General features: G+C 46.2%; 2 protein-coding genes across 2 annotated transcripts; both read right to left on the bottom strand.

Moving 5' to 3' along the window:
* Nucleotides 1-1,863: 1,863 nt before the first annotated feature.
* Nucleotides 1,864-9,317, bottom strand: lhfpl4b (LHFPL tetraspan subfamily member 4b). The gene is made up of 6 exons (XM_044134784.1): nt 8,427-9,317; nt 5,302-5,506; nt 4,599-4,678; nt 4,246-4,393; nt 4,139-4,171; nt 1,864-4,075 (listed from the first exon to the last, which is right to left on the bottom strand). The coding sequence occupies exons 1-5, from the start codon at nt 8,643-8,645 to the stop codon at nt 4,143-4,145; spliced, it is 681 nt and encodes a 226-aa protein (XP_043990719.1). The 5' UTR covers nt 8,646-9,317; the 3' UTR covers nt 1,864-4,075; nt 4,139-4,142.
* A 495-nt stretch (nt 9,318-9,812) lies between these two features.
* Nucleotides 9,813-17,855, bottom strand: hdac6 (histone deacetylase 6). The gene is made up of 28 exons (XM_044134465.1): nt 17,837-17,855; nt 17,277-17,364; nt 16,945-17,040; nt 16,734-16,819; nt 16,572-16,656; nt 16,459-16,499; nt 16,282-16,378; nt 15,652-15,749; nt 15,464-15,568; nt 15,198-15,266; nt 14,794-14,920; nt 14,610-14,675; nt 14,470-14,529; nt 14,286-14,375; nt 14,094-14,200; nt 13,241-13,453; nt 13,038-13,166; nt 12,802-12,970; nt 12,278-12,483; nt 12,017-12,209; nt 11,724-11,873; nt 11,465-11,642; nt 11,272-11,387; nt 11,048-11,200; nt 10,835-10,978; nt 10,606-10,752; nt 10,404-10,532; nt 9,813-10,324 (listed from the first exon to the last, which is right to left on the bottom strand). Exons 2-28 carry the CDS (start codon nt 17,346-17,348, stop codon nt 10,256-10,258), a joined length of 3,195 nt encoding a protein of 1,064 aa, XP_043990400.1. The 5' UTR covers nt 17,349-17,364; nt 17,837-17,855; the 3' UTR covers nt 9,813-10,255.
* Nucleotides 17,856-18,246: the final 391 nt, after the last annotated feature.

Here is an 18,246-nt window from a genome sequence, read left to right as displayed (position 1 = left end):
GGGCAATTCCAAGGGCCCCTGGCCGACAGGGGGCCCTCCACAATCTTTCTTCTTTTTTTGTTCTTTTGTTCATAGAAATATAAAAATGAGGGGCCCTGTCAATTACAAATGAATCATATTGTATTTTCGAAGTTTGTTTTTGTCAGTAAAAGTTAAATGTTGCCCCTCCCAGAAAACACACATCTATATTCACCCTGAACCTCCTGGATCTGCAGGAAATGGTTCCTTCCTGCTTGGAGGCTTGAGGTGACGATGTTCAGCAGCAGACAGTAGAAAATAAGAACCACTGTGGCTGTTACTCTGCTGCTAAGAAAAAATATACAGTTAGGTTTTCGAAAAATAGAGACAGAGAGAGAAAAAGGTAAAAGTGTCAATTTATAACCCAGTTTTTCTCTGAGAGGTGGGTAGACTGAGATTATCAACCATTTAGCACAGTTAGCTTAGCTACAGACTGTTAGCCTCCATGACACTAACATTTAATGAATGAAGGAAAGAAATTAGCAACATATTCATATACTGAACTTCAACAACAGGTGAGTCAGTCGGCAGCAGGTCCAGTCCCTCCTGACCCGTCCTCTCTCCTCTCCTGGTCAAATTAAAGCTGCAGTAACTTTTATAAAATGTTTTTTTTACATATTTGTTAAAACTGTCATGATGGTGTGACAGTGTGACATGAGAGATAATCTGTTAAAAATCTATTTCCTCTGCTTTCTCCCAGTATTATCTAGAAACAACCAATCAGAGACAGGAGAGATTTAATGCTGTCAATCACTATCTCATGGTGCTGCTCATCCCTGTGCTGCAGTTAGCATAGCCTGCTGTAAATGCCCAGTCTAGTTAGCATAGCTACCAATGACAGCAGATAAACATTTTTCCTGTAACGATAAGTTGATTCTCCACCATTAGCACATTTAGCAGCCAGTGAATGAGGTTGATTGACAGCGCTAAGACCCTCCTCCTGATTCTGATTGGTTGTTTTGGTTGGAACGTTGCTTTACTTTAGCTAGCAATAGCAGCTCAGGTGGAGGAGATTGATCTTTTCACAGATTATCTGTCTCATAACAAACTGTGACAACATGGTGACACATTTAACAAATATGGAGAAAACAGATTTTATTAAAGTTATAAACTGCAGCTTGAATTAAATGCAACTACATAGCATTTTTTGGAAAGTCTGGATTGCTTCATGTATTGTTTGCATGTTGCTGGTGGGGAGAAACATTTCAGTATCTAAAACTAACAGAGGAAATGAATCAACCCACTGCAGACTGTATGATAGGGAGACCAAACGTCCGTATTTCACGTCCTGTCCCGGGATATTTTTAAAAAGTGAGGAAACGTCATGTAGCGTGGGGCGTCGGTCTCGGTGCTCTTGACTAACACAACCTATTAACTATTTTATTTTCTGTTGTTATAAAAATACTATCTAATATGACTTAACAGAAATTTCACTTTGTAATTTGACACCTTGATATTGGGCCTCTGTCTCTTTAAGTAACTCCTACTCTTTCTGACACTCTGCCTTCAGGAAATCATCACAGCGTTCCTCCATGATGCCATTTAAAACAGTTCTCAGGAACTGGCTCCCTTTCCACCAGCGTTTTGCCGACGGCTTGGCTGAGCACTGGAGCTCCGAGGCGGAGCTTTGGCTGAGTGGGCGGAGCTTTGTGACAAAGTGTTTACACACCTTGAAGGGAGATTAAAGTATTTGTTAAGTATTCATGAAAGAATAAAAGCAACAGTGCAGGTATGTTTTGGAGCAGTGAATAACAGTGTAACATGACATAAAGCTCAAAAAACCAATTTGACATCATTTCATGTAACCCATAATTCAAACAGCCAGTAATAAAACAACAGGACGTCTGAGTTATGGAGCAGCTTTATTACTGAAGTCTGACTGCAATTTACAGAGAAATGTTATTTTATTTCAATTTTGGATCCAGTGAAGTAAAGAAATCATCATCACCTTCAACAATAACTATAAATCACTGAACATGTGAAAGATTTATAGATATTATGACATCTATAAAGAAATACTTCATACCTGTCACTCAACATGCCAGGGAAGCTGTCCATCATAAACAAAACATATAGATCAGGTGTCGAACTCCAGTCGCTGTCCTGCAGGTTTTAGATCTGGTTTCAAACTCTGGAGTCAAACGTTTTCATTTCCTCTCTGAGTGGATCGGTTCTCCAGAACCTCATTATTCTGTTCAGCTGGTGCAGCAGAAGCTCATCTAAACGTTTCAGGACCTCAGGCCTCCAGGTCTGGAGTTTGACACCCCTGATCTAGAGTTACAGATCTAGAATTATAGATCTAGAGTCGGTGTACAGCTTCAGCTATTACAACTAAAACCTGCAATCAGCCTGAAACCTGAAAGTAGTGATGACCTGAACATTTAGAGCCACATAAAGACGGTCCCAAAGACGGCCTTCTATCAGCTGAAGAACATCTAGATGACTAATGTCTCAGTGAAATCTAGAGAATCTCATCCAGTCGCATCGATTCTGTCAACAAATCAATCCTCCAGCTGCAGCTGGTCCAGAACACTGCTGCTGGAGTTCTGACCAGAACCAGGAAGTTAGACCCCATCAACCCAGTTCTCCAGAACCTCCACTGGATCCTGTAGCTCAGAGAATAAACTTTAAATCCTGTTAGTTTATAGATCACTGAACGGATCAGAACCACAACACATTAAAGTTCTGCTGCTGTTGGGTCGACCTTCCGGACCCCTCAGGTTCCGGTTCTGGTTCTGCTCTGCATCAGAACCAGAACCAAACATGGAGAAGCAACATTCAGCTTCTATGCACCACAAATCTGGAACAAACTTCCAGAAAACTGTAAAACAGCTGAAACACTGAGATCCTTTAAATCCAGACTGAAAGCAGCTGGTGCAGTTTTATTAGAAACCTAATCAATAATCAATAATCAATTTAATGATGAAACTCCACTTGATGTCATGTTTGATTGTTGATTCTATGTTGCATTGTGTTTCTGTTTGTTTGATGAAAAACCCTTTGAGATGCCTTGATGCTGAAATGTGCTATACAGATAAAGATTGATTGACTGATTGATTGATTGATTGATTAATTGATTGATTGATTGATTGACTGATTCAGACAGAAAGTTTTATCACCAAGTTTTCATGTTTTTAACAGGCTGAACAAAAACAGGCGGTTAGTTCAGGTTTCATTAATCCGACATACGAAACAGAGAATATTTCTAAACATTAATATTTATTGATCACCAATAACATTAATGGCTTATTAATTATATTCAATGTTAATCCTTTCTGCCACTGAGGTTCACAGAAGCTCAGACGAAGCGAAACTTTAAGGTTCTGGAGTTCTACCAAATGGATGCGGTTCTGGTTCTAAAAGTTAATGAGCAACGGAGAAAAGACCAAAACAGAGACGGACAAAAAGTTCTGAACCACCTGGACAAAAAGCGTCCAGGTAGTTCTGACCGGGTCCGTCTCACTGGACCTGAGAGCGGGTTTCTGACTGTCAGCTGCTCCAGAAAGGAAGGGTGTCAGCTTTAGCTTAGCAATCTAACTATCTCCAAACTAAATGGCAAGATAAATATTTCATTTAAGCTAATTATTTATTTTGGATCATGCATTTAGTAAACAAGCTACATATTTAGTGTGAAGTTAAATAGTTAGCTTTCACCAGCTAACTCTGCAGTTCCACCGACTGTGGATCCGGGGAACCTTTAGGGAACTTCCAGGGAACCTTTAGGGAACTTCCAGGGAACCTTTAGGGAACTTCCGGGGAACCTTTAGGGAACTTCCAGGGAACCTTTAGGGAACTTCCAGGGAACCTTTAGGGAACTTCCAGGGAACCTTTAGGGAACTTCCAGGGAACCTTTAGGGAACTTCCGGGGAACCTTTAGGGAACTTCCAGGGAACCTTTAGGGAACTTCCAGGGAACCTTTAGGGAACTTCCAGGGAACCTGCCTCATGTCTGTTCACCACATGCAGGAACTTTAACAGTTCCACTAAAACAATCCCGGCGTCCGGAGAGCGCTCCTCTGTTGATGAAGATGATGAAACATGGCAGTGTGGGCAGATCTCTGAGGAAGAGGAGAGACATGAGAAGAAGAAGAGCTGACGCAGCAGAAGAAGAGAGGACTCACCTCCTCAGGCGGACATCAGCAGGCCTGCGGTCACTGAAGAACAAAAACATGTTCAGCACCAACAATTCAACCCAGAGCTCAGCGTTCTTCCTGCGGCGGCGGCTCACCGTCCGGGGCGTCGGGCGGCAGCAGGGCGTCCTGCCGGTTGGCCAGGACAAAGGCCAGCGTGGCCAGGATGGCGTAGTCCAAGATGCCCAGCAGCGCCAGGATGTAGGCCCAGTGGACGGAGCAGTTACCTGGAGAGAAGCTGCCCACCTGGGGAAGGGGGCGGAGCTTAAACCAGGAGCCCGACACCAGAAGGTGAACATTGCCATGGTAACCAGGTTCCTGGTCTACAGATACAGAAAGTTCTGCTTCTAATCCTCGCAGATTACCATCAGAACCTTAATGGCAGCTTTGATTCCTGTTCCCATGGTAACGATGTTTTATTGATGTAAAGAAGAGAATAAAACGTTCTTACCGAGTCTCCGCACAGAACTCTCATCTCTGGACTCTCCCACGAGTCGGGAAACAGGAGACACGCCAGGGCGAGACAGAAGCCTGCAGACAGAGAGGAGAGGTCAGCACACACAGCGCCACCACCAGGCTGGGAGGGGAACTGCAGAAACATTGCCTGTCTTTTGTTGTAGCCTGAAAATAAACGATGATCACATGAAACGGAGTTTATAAAAAGTTTGAAAGGCCAAGCTTTTATTCTGGTAGTCCACTAACAGTTATTGGAAAGTGAATCTGGATATTAGCTACTTATTTATCTAATTTACCTGCAAAGTTAGTAGTTAGTGAGTAAAATTAAATATTTGGTTTGAAGATAAACATTTACCTTTTTTAAAATGCTGTATTGTGTTTTTAACCCTAATGCAAAGCAAAAAGCAAATTTCCATACATATGTGTGGACAATGATTATTACTAATTAAATACTTAAATTTCAATCTTTGTCATTTGTCTGTGAATGACAATATGATGAATTTATTTTCTCCTAACAGCTAAATAGACCAAGTTATTTTTGTGTAACTTTACAGACGGTGGCTTGTCTATCTGAATTTCATCAGGTTCTAACAATCAGGCCCATGTTGAGGTTCTGATGCTCATGAAGCGGGTCAGAACCAGAACTGTGATTTCCTGCTGTTACTGGACCCAGGAGGCCCAGCAGAACCGGGGCTGACCTGCTGTCAGCTGCAGCCAGGCGCAGATCTTGTAGACGGTGGCAGCGCTGCAGAATCGGAAGAGACAGAGACAGAGGACGCTGGTCCACACCGCCCACAGAGACACGCCCACCAACACGGCCACCGACTGGAAGGACGGCAGCGGAGACAGGCTGGACAGACCGCCGCGGCAGTCCGGGGCCGGCCAGTCCGACTCCAGGCAGACCTGGACCCAGACGGGACGCACAGGGAGACAAACTGTTAGCATCTAGCAACAGTCTTCACAGTTTGAGAAATAATGTCGGCAGAGTTTAGTGACGCTGCTGATTGGCTGGTTTGTTCACTTGCTGGAAAATGTGTTTTTAGTGAGAAACATGTTTATTTTACTTTATTGTGACCCACGACTTTTACTGATTGTGGTGTATTTAGTTGAGGAAGCAGCTTTGTTTAGCGTACCTCGTCCAGGAGGACAAATTCCTCCTTTAATCAATCAATCAATCAATCAATCAATCAAACTTTATTAGTATAGCACATTTCAGCATCAAGGCATTTCAAAGAGCTTCACATCAAATCAAACACAGAAACACAAAGAAACATAGAATCAATAATCAAAACACAACATTAATTCAGATTCCATCAATAAATTTATAATTGATTACGTTTCAAATAAAACTCTAAACAAGTGGGTTTTTAGTTGAGATTTAAAGGAAGTCAGTGTTTCAGCTGTTTTACAGTTTTCTGGAAGTTTGTTCCAGATTTGTGGTTCATAGATGCTAAATGCTGCTTCTCCTCGTTTGGTTCTGGTTCTGGGGATGCAGAGCAGAACCAGAACCAGAACCAGAGAGGTCTGGAAGGTTGATACAACAGCAACAGATCTTTAATGTATTGTGGTGCTAAACCATTCAGTGATTTATAAACTAACAGTATTTTAAAGTCTATTCTTTGAGCTACAGGGAGCCAGTGGAGAGACTTTAAAACATCCATCCAGCTAGAGATTTAGTAAGCTAACTAGCTTCAAACTAGTTAGCTTGTCTAGCTTACATTAAATATTTGGCTAACTAAATACTAAATAATCATTTAGAAAGCTAATTAGTTGCAAAGTCAACAGCATGCTAAATATGGTAACACTTTATTTGACAGGGTGTGAATAAGACTGACATAACACTGTCATAAACATGTCATAACACTGTCATAAACATGTCATAACACTGTCATAAACATGTCATAACACTGTCATAAACATGTCATAACACTGTCATAAACATGTCATAAACATGAAGTGTCTTTATGAATATTTATGACTATTGTCCAAATGTCATTCATTAAATCTTGACACTTTTAATACAAAGTTGACATTAACCAAGAAGTCATAATTTTGATAAACTAATTTTGATAAAGTATTATTGATTAAACTTTAAAAATTATGTAGGCAAAAGATTATATTAATGACACTAATAACACTTCATGACGTTGCCATAACTGTTGCTACGTTGTTCCACTTGATGTAAGAGTAATTTTTAATGGCTGTTTTTAAAGATCTTTATTGTTGGTATTACTTGTTCTGCTTTATTTCAGGTAGGGAGAAATAATTACTGTTTTTTAACGTTTTTGACAGTGTAATAACATTTAATGACATTATTATGACTACCATATGATGATTATTGATTAATGTCAAGTTGTCATAACATAGACATTTTGAATAATTTGTATTAAAAGTGTCATGATTTACTGAATGACTCTATATGACAACAGTCATAAATATTCATGAAGACAGATGTTATGTCAGTCTTATTCACACCCCGTCAAATAAATGTCATTCCTAAATATTTATCCATCCACCCATTATCTTACAGTTTACCCTAGTGGGGTCGATGCCGCTGCCCATCGCTAAATATTTAGTTGAAGCTAAATAGTTAGCTTTCACTCTATCCATCTATGAGTTCCTGAATCTGTTATCCATTCTGACCTCTGACCTTGTGATGGAGAAGGATCTCTGACCTTGGAGAAGGAGTTAGCAGCGGTAGTTAGCCACTCTTACCCGAATCAGGAGAATGGACGGTTAAAGTATTGTTGGGTTTCAGACACGTGACCCGGATGACACGCGAAATTCAGATGAAGGTCCAGAAGTGGATTTCTCCGGTTCAAAACAGAGCAAAATGGATCACAGCGAGTAGCTGACGCGCTAAATGGGCTGAAACAGACGAGGCATCTCGAAAACATACCGTATATTTAGAATCTGATCCGTATCATCTCGGTAAAAAACATTTCTCTTATAATATTGAGGATTTAGCCGGTGTCGACGCGACCCACATTACTAACTATCTGGAGCTGCAGACCTCATGTTATATGAGCCAGAAGAAAGTTTTCAAAGCCTGAAGAATAAAATCCTTTAGTTTCAGGATCAAAACAAGCATTAAATGGCCGCCGACTGGTTTCTGCGGGGTGAGTAGTAGATTAGTCTATGCTAACGATGCTACCGCTAACAACAAGCTAACCCATGTTTCTATTCTATCAGCTTGGATTTAGCTTCTGTAAACCCAAATTCATGCTGCAGTTGTACGTTAATGTTGAGTCGCTGTAGGTCAACGATTCGCTCCGATCTACAGAAACCCCGACGTTCATGTCTGGACAACAGTATACTGCGTGGTCAGACACGAAGTATGGCTGGGTAGGTCATAATTTATTTATTTAGCTTTTTTTTTTTAAAATAAATAAACATCTTTTTTGTTCGTGACTCAGCATTGAGCTAGCTGCTAACAACAAAGCTAAGGCATAAAAATAATATATCTTACCTTACATATCAACATTGGCTTTATAAGAAACCAACCAATAAACCATCTGAAAATACGATTTAAACAGTGGATCGTTAGAAACTCGGCGCTGCAAACTGGCATTGTTAGTTTCTGCACCTCCTGTTTTTAGCTCCAGATTGTTGATCCATTTTTCTCGGTAAGATTTTTAAAATTAACTCCCTTGTGACCCACTACATTCGAAACACAAAAAGAACCGTAAAGGACTCGGGCTTTAGACATTCTGATGCTGGATCAGAAGAAATAAATACAATTAAAAACATTTGAATCCAGAATTTAATCGGGTCATGACCCAGTAACGTGAGACCGGACGCTGTGATTGTTCAGCCTCCTCACCTCAAACAGTCCCATGGTTCCGCTGGGCAGCGGCGGCCCGGCCCGCTGCGTCCCGGAGGCCGTGGTTCCGACCCAGGACGGCTGGACCAGGATGACCACCTGGATGATGGCGAAACAAAGCGTGCACACGGCCCAAAGCACGCCGACCGCGCGCGCGCTGCGCACGAACTCGGTCTGGTAGAGGCGGGAAAGGTCGGCGAGGCCCGGAGACACCGACATCCTGGAGAAGGTTCTGGAGGACCCGAACGGAACCAGCGCAGAGTTCGGACCAAACAGCAGCGTCTGATAATCCCAACCTGCTGCAGTTGGTTCTGATTCTTCAGCTCCCCACAACCAGAACCAGGTCCAAACTGTTTCAGTACAGATCCGACTTCAACCAGAACCGGTTCTGAAGGACTCACTGATTAATATTCTGTTTTCCTGATTGGCTTCTGAGCTGAAAGAATGAGCCAATCAGAGAAGCAGATACATCCAACATGCATCCATCCAGCTGCTGATTTCGGAACAAATAGTAAACAATAATCAATAATTTCCACGTGACTGATGGATCCGAAGGCAGCAGCCAATCATAGCGCAGCAAAATCCCGCAACATCAAAGAGGAAACACAAACAAAAGACCAAAGGGTCCGGAACCACCAGCGTGACTCGCATCAAACATCAAAGCGCCGACACGCTGACGTCACGTCGTCTGTCAGATTTCCCGACACATGCACGAGCCGAGGCGCGTTCACACTTCAAAAATCAGCATACAGGAGACACGAAGAGAACCGAACCGAACCGAACCTGAGCTGGAGCCGCGACGGACTGCGGTCTGAGGAAGAGGAGGAGGATGGTGATGAAGAGGAGGAGGGCTTGCTGCAGCGGGAGGAAGAGGAGGCCAAGTTCCCGGATGCTACAGTCTAATACAGACTCTGTCACTATGGAAACAGCCTCTGGGTTCATCACCATGGTAACAGAAGATAATCTGCCCCAATCTGGCAGCGTTTCATCCAGAAACAGAAATCTGATTAAATATGTTCGAGATTTATGGAGTATTTAGAAATTTCTATTTAAAAAGTTTTTAACTTCAGTTTTATCAAATTTATTTTACAGCAAAACATTTTGTTAAACAGTTCATGAAATTCTACTCGTCTCTTTTCTTCATTCAGGTAATGAAGAAACGCAGAGTCATAATTACAATATGAACATATTATTTTGTATTTATGGAAGAGAAGAATCCAGACTCCATTTTGATCTGGAATAATCAATCAGGAAGATCAAAACGAAGGTTTCAGGGAAAACTGATTTTATGTTAAAACGGCTTGCCGTACTCTAGACCGGACAGTAAAAAAATTTTAAACTGACAATCAGAAAAAAATTCTTTTTATTATCAATAAAACAAATGGAAAGATTTCTACCTCAAATATTGTTTATTAAAGGGTCGGTTCTGACCCGGTTCTGATCAAGAAGCAAATGAAATAGCTGGATTTATGAATGAGGCGAACTGAATCAGGTCAGAACCGGATCAGAATCAGGTCAGAACCGGATCAGAATCAGGTCAGAACCGGATCAGAATCAGGTCAGAACCGGATCAGAATCAGGTCAGAACCGGATCAGAATCAGGTCAGACTGTTGCTGTTTTTTAGAGTGACATCATCTCCCAATCCAACCAATCACATTGTAGCAAGATTATTGGTTTGTGATGTCACAGGAAGTCAGAATTTTTCCAGGAAGTGTTCCTTCAAAAACCGACTTTGGGTAGGACTTTCAGAATAAAAGCATGTTTAGATCAGGAAGCGATTTGCACTAAAATGATAAAAGCGAAGCCGTTTCCATGGCGACCAGCCTGCTCAGCTCCAGGGAGGAACTTCCTCTCCAAACTTGGCGAAGTGAGCGGCGTTCTTGGCCTCGAACAGAACCTGAGCAGAAGCAAACAGAACATGAGCAGTACCATAGACCCGTCAGAACCGGACAGCGCCCGACCCGCAGCCGCCTCACCTGGTGGTGCACGTAGGACTCACACAGGTAGCACCAAACAGACAAATCAGAGAAGCTGAGCACCACAGGATGCTCTGACACGGCGCTGTGCGTCACCATGTGCTCGTTAACGTAGCGACCGCAGCACACCTGGAGGAGGGGAGGGGACAGGTGAGACAGGGACCACATCCTGGAGACAGGGAGAGCAGGGGGAGTGGCTCACCTGATAGCAGGTGAGGCAGAGCCAGTTCTCCACATCAGAACTGCAGTCGCTGCACGGCTGGAAGACGTCAACACCTGATGGAGGGAGGGGCTTAACGGCATCCAGGTGAGGACACCAGGGCAGAGGGTCCACCACGTAGAGAGTGTCCTGGGAATGGAGGGACAGGTTGGACGTCACACCTGGACACTCATTAAGGGCACGGTTAGCAGGTGAGCTAATATCTACTGACTCCGCCCATCTCAGTGCTGCACGTCAACTCTAGAGACACCTGAGGCTTCGACCAACCACAGGCTCCCTCTGATGTAGGCTCCGCCCCTTCGCCTGACCCTGCTCCTCCTTTGGGGTCTGACTCTGATGCTGCCATGGTAACACTCTGACAGGAAACAGGAAGTGGTCAGATTTGAAGGTAGAGGTCAGAGAGAGGCATATCTAAGGAACTCACCTGAGTCTGCATGCTCTCTGCTGATTGGCTGTTCTCCAACTCAGACTCCACATCACCTTTGACCTCCATTGTGGGCGGTTCCTGTGGAGTGGGCGGGGCTTGAGAGATATCTAGACTGGCCAATCCCTGAGTGAGCTGCTCCACACCCTGCATCGGATTGGACGAGACAAGTCATGTGACTCTATGCAAATTGGAGGGAAGTCTTTTTTCAATCTGGGCGTTACCGTAGCAACCTCCTGTCCAGCAGGGGGCAGCGGCTGTTTGTCTGACACCCTGCCTTGAGAACTGCGTTTCCCACGATGCTTTGGGGAGGGGAGAGCCAACTGCACCGACTCTGGTACTGAAAGGAACCGAGTCAGACAGAACCAGATTACAAAAAGGATACAGTACCAGAACCGGTCCCGGTCCAAAACTCACCGGTAATCCTCAGGGAACGCCAGTAGGGGGCGTGCTGTCGGATGACTTCCCTGATTGTTGCCACAGCGCAGTGATGGGGAGGAGGAAAGGGAGTGGCCAGGGAGGGGGGAGCATCTCCTAGCAACACGCTGGTGCACATCGCCATGGAGTCAGAGATGGACGTCAGGTTATAACCGCCCTGTGAAGAAAACCGGCCAATCAGGAGCAGAGGAGCATCAGCCAATCAGGACCAAGGCAGCATCAGCCAGTCAGGCCTCACCTCCAGGATGATGAGGACACGCCCCCCAGCCAGTGACATCAGCAGGTGTGTGAGGTGGGCGTATCCCTCAGGAGTCACCTGGTATCCGCCCAGCGGATCTCCCCGGGCCGCGTCGAACCCGGCCGACACCAGAACCAGTCCAGGGTTAAACTGCAGAGGAAAAACGGCCCAATCAAAGAACACCGCATGGAGGCAGCCAATCAGAGGCCTTCAGATAGTTTCTATTAGATAAATCGCCTGCAACAGTAAAAGTTATTGATTAACCAATAACCGACAGTTCTGTGATTGATTACCTCGGCAGCGATCGGCATGACGACGTGATGAAACGCTGCCAGGTAATCGGAGTCGCCCATTCGCCCGCCGCTCCACGCTATATTCACGTTAAAGCCCGCCCCCTTGGCCACGCCCACCTTGGCGGCGGCGGCATCCTCTGAGAATGGGAAGAATGTCCCGTTGTCATAGCGATGGAGAGAGATGTACAGAACGCTGCAGATGGAGACAGAACATCAGATTCATGTTGCTGCGCTCTCACTCTCACTGCTCTCCTTCCTCACCTGTCGTCGTCTTCAAACATGTGCTGCGTCCCGTTGCCATGGTGAACGTCCCAGTCAAGGATCAGCACTCGCAGCTGAGGATCATGGGAGATTTTCTGGGCATAGCGAGCGGCGAGAGCAGCGGTGTTGAAGATACAGAAACCGCAGGGAGCATCTGTCTCAGCGTGGTGACCCGGAGGGCGGACGATGGCCACGCCGTTACTGAGCTGCAGTGGAGACAGCCAGCCACCAGGGGGCACAGCCTCTTATTATTTACTTACTTTAATCAGAGTAGGAGTTTTTTTTAACTGTAAAATCCACTGTTGCTATTTATTTTTACCTTTGTGTGAATCTAATAGTTCCTAAAAAAGAAAATTAATTTTAAGGCAGGACTCCATGAAAAATAATTCAGAATTAAAATGAGGAATGTACTTTATAAATAAAGAAATGATTTTAAATCGGTTTGCTCTCCTTAAAATTGTTTTCTAATAATTTTAAGTCTTCTGGTGATGATGACTCCTGCCCTGGACCTCCTGCGGGCCTACCTGGCCACTCAGGATGGCGTCCACGACGTTGAAGCAGCTTCCTGCAGCCAACTGGGCGCACTGGAAGCTCTGGTTACTGAAGAAGATGGAGGTGAACTCGTTTCCCAGTCTGTGAAGGTCGCGGGGTTTCATCTCTGCCGTCACCTTCATCAGTTCAATGTGCTGCAGGCTGCAACACACACACAGGTAAACCCTCACAGTGGCGACAGCTGGGCATGCGACCTTTCACCTCTCACCTGTGACACATGGCCAGCTCCTCCTCTGTCGCCAGGCGGGTGGGTATCCGATGGCAACGGGTGACCAATCCCTGCTGCTGATGTTTGGAGAAGATCTTAGAAATCCTCTGAGGCTGTTCAGGGTGATGCCTGCAATAATTCACACGTTCACCGCACCATGCTAATGCTAGTGGCCACGTTCAGCCACACAGCGGTCGACTCACCTGTCCCACAGGTTCACATGCTCCATCATCTTCTCGTCGTAAGCCAGACCCGTTGTCGTGGCAACACGTGTGTTGATGGAAGCAGGTGTCGGGCTGCTGTGATCGGCTGCTGATGTGGCGACGGGCCCCTCAGGACCCGGACCAGCCAGAACCTGCAGCGAGGCCCAGTGTGGGTACAGCGCTGAAACGGTCCCAGAGATGGACTGCAAGGCGCTGGAGACAGAAACAGGAGTCAACAGGAGACAAACTGGGAGCACTGGGAGCACTGGGAGCTCCACCTCCCAACAAATACATAGCCAGCAGGAATGCTCTTCACTTCCTGGACATGCTCAAGCACCGCTAACTAAAATGCTAGATGTGCTAACCATATGGAACTAAGCATAAAAATTAGTTCCACAAATGCTAAAGAGCTATGCTAACACTACTTAGCAGAACCCAAAGACATGAATACGTAAAGTTAGAAACTCTGACTTTAGTCATTTATTGGATTACTAAATATGTTAGTGTGTGTGAGAAAATATGTCAATGACAGGCGTTAACTTAAAACACTTTGTAGAACGGTCCAGTTACTGGTGTTAGCTTACTGGCACTGTGACGAATCGGGCCGACCCGCTCCATGAGGCGTCTATGTATTCATGTCTATGGGAGAACCTACCTCTAAAGGAAAATACCAACCACAGATTTAGCTTAAGCTAAAGCTAAACTGAGGCTAACACAGAGACTAATGCTATAGAACTATGCTAACACAATATTATTATCGGAATCTGGTGCTATGGTGCAGCACCAACCACTGCTAAGCTGCTGAGCTAGAAACAACCCCCCATCTCAGCCTCCAATCAGAAAGCAGGGCTACCTGTCACAGGGAGCAGTGGGCGGGTTCAGAAGAGGACAGGCTCCGCCCAGCAGAGCTGTGACGCAGGCTGCGACGCCCTCTGCTGTCGCCTGAAGGTCATAACCTCCCTGAACAGAAACAGCACCTGACTTAACTTACAGTTAGCGAGCTTCACGTGTTTTTAGTGCGAAGAGTCTGACGTGGAAAATTTACCTCGAGAGCGAGAATGAGCCGACCTTCAGCCAAACTCATCAACAAGTGGGTCAGAATGTGGAAACACTGAGGGCGCACACACATCTCCCCCTGGACACACACACACACACACACACACACACACACACACACAGTGAGTCAAGTGACCCACAGGACGGAGGGACTGCTCTCAGGTCAGTTTTACCTTCGGATCTCCAGCTGCAGCATCAAATCCAGCTGAGACCAGAACCAACTGAGGCTGGAACTGCAAACACACACACCAGTTACTGCAGGCTAACACACCCTGTGAGTGTGTGTGTGTGTGTGTGTGTGTGTGTGTGTTACCTCACAGGCCACCGGCAGCAGCACCTGCTGGAAGGCGGTGATGTAATCAGCGTCACTCATCCCCGTCTGACACACAAACAGGAAGGAGGGTCAGAACCAGCAGTGCAGAAAACAAGCGCTCCCTCAGGAGGACTGATCCAGGGTCAGCAGCTCCGGTTCTGGAGCGGTTCTGGAGCGGACTCACCTTGTTCCACGGCAGGTTGATGTTCCTCCCTTCAGCTCGCCCGCTGCCCACAAAGCTGCAGTCTGATTCCTGCAGGTGAGGCCAGAAGGCTCCGCCCTCATACCTGTGGATGCTGAAGTACAGCACACTGACACACACACACACACACACACAGGATTTACCTCCCTTCAGAGTTATGCATTTTATTTTGAAATGTTCCCTGTATGTGTTTATTTCCTGATGGCCCCGCCCCCACAGCTCTCAGGTACAGGTGATGAACTGAGGCTGCTCTCACCTTTCTGTCCTGCTGCAAGAGCTCGTTAACGGTTCACAGCTCGTTAACGGTTCACAGCTCGTTAACGGTTCACAGCTCGTTAACACATCAGTGACAGATTTAAATGAGGGAGTGACATCCTGTTGTTTACCTGGGATCCTCCTGGAACATGTACTGGATGCCCTGACCATGATGGACGTCCCAGTCTACGATCAGAACCCTGAAAACACAGGAACATATTCAAAACCCTTTCAAAATAAGAGCATCCTCAGAACCTTTCAGAATAAGAGCATATGCAGCTGTTTCATCCATAGAAAGGTTCTGAGTCTGTTCGGGTTTGTTTTGGACCGTAATCTGTTTCTGCTGAAGTTCTGGGATCGACCAGCAGGAGGCGCCGCTGCGGCTCACGTCCCTCACCTGTTGACAGCGTGCTGTTTCTGAGCGTAGCGAGCCGCAACCGCCATGTTGTTGAACACACAGAAGCCATTGGGCTGGTCGGCCTGTGCGTGATGACCTGGAGGTCTGACCGCAGCAGCAGAAGAAGAAGAAGGAGGTCAGGTGTGTCTTCTGGGTCAGGTGACAGGAACAGGTGCGGCTGCGTTTACCTGATGACAGCGAATCCGTTCCTGACTTCAGAGGTCAGGACCCGATCCACTAGCTGCAGGACTGAACCAACAGCCGTCACACAAACCTGGAAGGATTCCTGACACACACACACACACACACACACACACACACACACACACACACACACACACACACACACACACACACACACACACACACACACACACAAACACACACACACAAACACACACACAAACAAACAAACACACACACACACACACACACACACACACAAACAAACACACACACACACACACACACACACACACACACAAACACACACATACAAACACACACACACATACAAACACACACACAAACAAACAAACACACACACACAAACAGGAAGTAGGTCACAAGATGAACTTCAGACATGCTCTATGTGTCACTGACACCTGACCTCAGACAGAACAGCAGCCATGTTTCTGACTTATTCTAGTGGTTTCCATAGCAACAGCTGAAGTATGGGTTTTGGCTTTCAGACAATAAAAACAAAAAGCAGGTATGTGTGTGTGTGTGCGTGCGTGTGTGTGCGTGTGTGTGTGTGTAGGTGTGTGTGTGAGTGCGTGTGTGTGTGTGAGTGCGTGTGTGTGTGTGTGTGCTCTCACAGGGTGGAGGTAGACAGAATCAAATCCGTCAGACAGACTCTGCAGCTCCGTCTGGGTCATCGTCTGAGTCGCCCTCATGGTGTCCACATAAAGCTTCCTGCAGCAACATCAGCAAACAGGAAGTCGACACAAACAAACAGGAAGTCAGACTTTCTGCTCTCTGATTGGTCGACTCACGTGTGAGCCAGCAACAGCTCCTCCTCTGCAGCTTCCCTGGGCTAAAAGACAAGACAAACACAGAGATCAGAACCGGGTCGGCCAGCGGCCGCGCAGGTCGGGTCCAGACTGACCTCCACGGTGACGCAGAGGCTCAGCAGCTCCCTCCTCTGCAGCTCCGACATGATGGCCGTCACTCTGTCTGGACTCTCCACATGGCTGGAAGACAACAACCAATCAGAGACCTCGATTGAATTAAACCAACAGGTGAAGGGAACCAGAACCAGATCCGTTACCTGATATCCCAGAGGTTCTGGTGTTGTGTGAAGATCTGGGAGTAAACCAGTCCGGTTCCGCTGGCTGCAGACCTGCTGCACAGATCCTGGACACAGATCAGAACCGTTATTGGACCAGAACCTGCCAGGAACTCCTGAGTGATCGGGATGCTAGCAGGAGTGTCAGACCCGCCACCAGATGTTCAAACCAACCAATCACAGAGAGTCTCACCAGCGTTTTCAGACGTCCACTCAGACCCTCTTCCTCTCGGCTCCTCTCCATCCGTCCTCTCCTCTTCACCTCCTGCAGGCTGACTCCACCGACAGCCTGCAACCACAGCAGCAGCTGACGCACCCGAGCAGCAGCAGACCTGCAGCTCTTCAGCTCAGGTGAATCATTAACGGAGGTTCTACAGGTTGTGATCAGATTAATTACTGACCCAGTGGGTCAAACTTTAAACACACACAGTCTGTAATCCCTCAGCGTTTCCAAAGAGACTCTGGGACAAACCCAGTCAGAACCAGAACCATGGTTTAGAAACTGTGTGTGTGTGTGTGTGTGACCTGAGGTGACAGGCGTGGAGACCTCCTGACTGATTTCACTCCGGATCCCGGAGGATCCGATCCGGACGCCATGTTTGACCCGGTCCACCTGCAGCGAAAGAAATTTTAGAACTGAAGGGACACCGGGTTCTGGTTCCGGACCCGGTTCTGCTCTTAGAAAGCAAGTTTAAGCCTGAATGGATTGTCTTCGTGTCAGAGTCAGAATCCAAGCGGTACACGAACCACCAAGCCGAACAGAACCAGAACCAGCTGATCTCTGCTCAGAGGTAGGAAAGGTTTCCGAACCCGACCCGCCTCCAGATGAAACAGTAACCGGATTATTCAGTCACTGAGAACCAGAACCAGAACCGTTAGACATTTACTCAGTCTGATGGTTCTGGTTCGTTGAGCAGAACCATCTCTCATCTGGATATGAAAATTATTTTAGATTCAGTGTCCCGATGCACAAACATTCTGACTCCGGTTTGGTTCAGAACTTGTCGAAACAGAGTTTATAATCATAATCCTAACAGAACTCTTTCAACTTCATGTGGACCCTGCTGATCCAACACTATCCGAACCTGTTTTCATCCCATAAATCATGAACCAGAACCGGAACTAATCTGTTTACCCGCTTTATCTTCTTCTGGGAGTCAAACTCAGACTTCCGGCGGGTTTCCGGTTCCTGAGAGCATCAAAGAACGACGAATCCGAGCCGAACTCCCCGCCTGGTTCTGCTGGTTCCGGACGGTTCTGTTTGTTTGAGCGCGAACTGAATGCAATATCGACTAGCGCTTTGAGATGACGTCATATAAACACGAAAGGACGCCCTGAGTTGAATGATCCGTCGACTCAACCGCCATTTTGGTCCGGGCACGGTTCCAGCCCAAGTTACAGAGTCAGGCGTGTTTCAGACTCAATACTAATAAAATAAAACCAGAAGCCTTGCTAAGATTAATTTGTGTCCATTTTCTCCAATAGTTTAAACTGT

Source organism: Gambusia affinis, linkage group LG01 (genome assembly GCF_019740435.1).
Source record: "Gambusia affinis linkage group LG01, SWU_Gaff_1.0, whole genome shotgun sequence".
NCBI classification, from domain to species: Eukaryota; Metazoa; Chordata; class Actinopteri; order Cyprinodontiformes; family Poeciliidae; genus Gambusia; species Gambusia affinis.
Note: the sequence above shows the minus strand (reverse complement) of the source record. Positions and strands in the feature narration are given on the sequence as shown.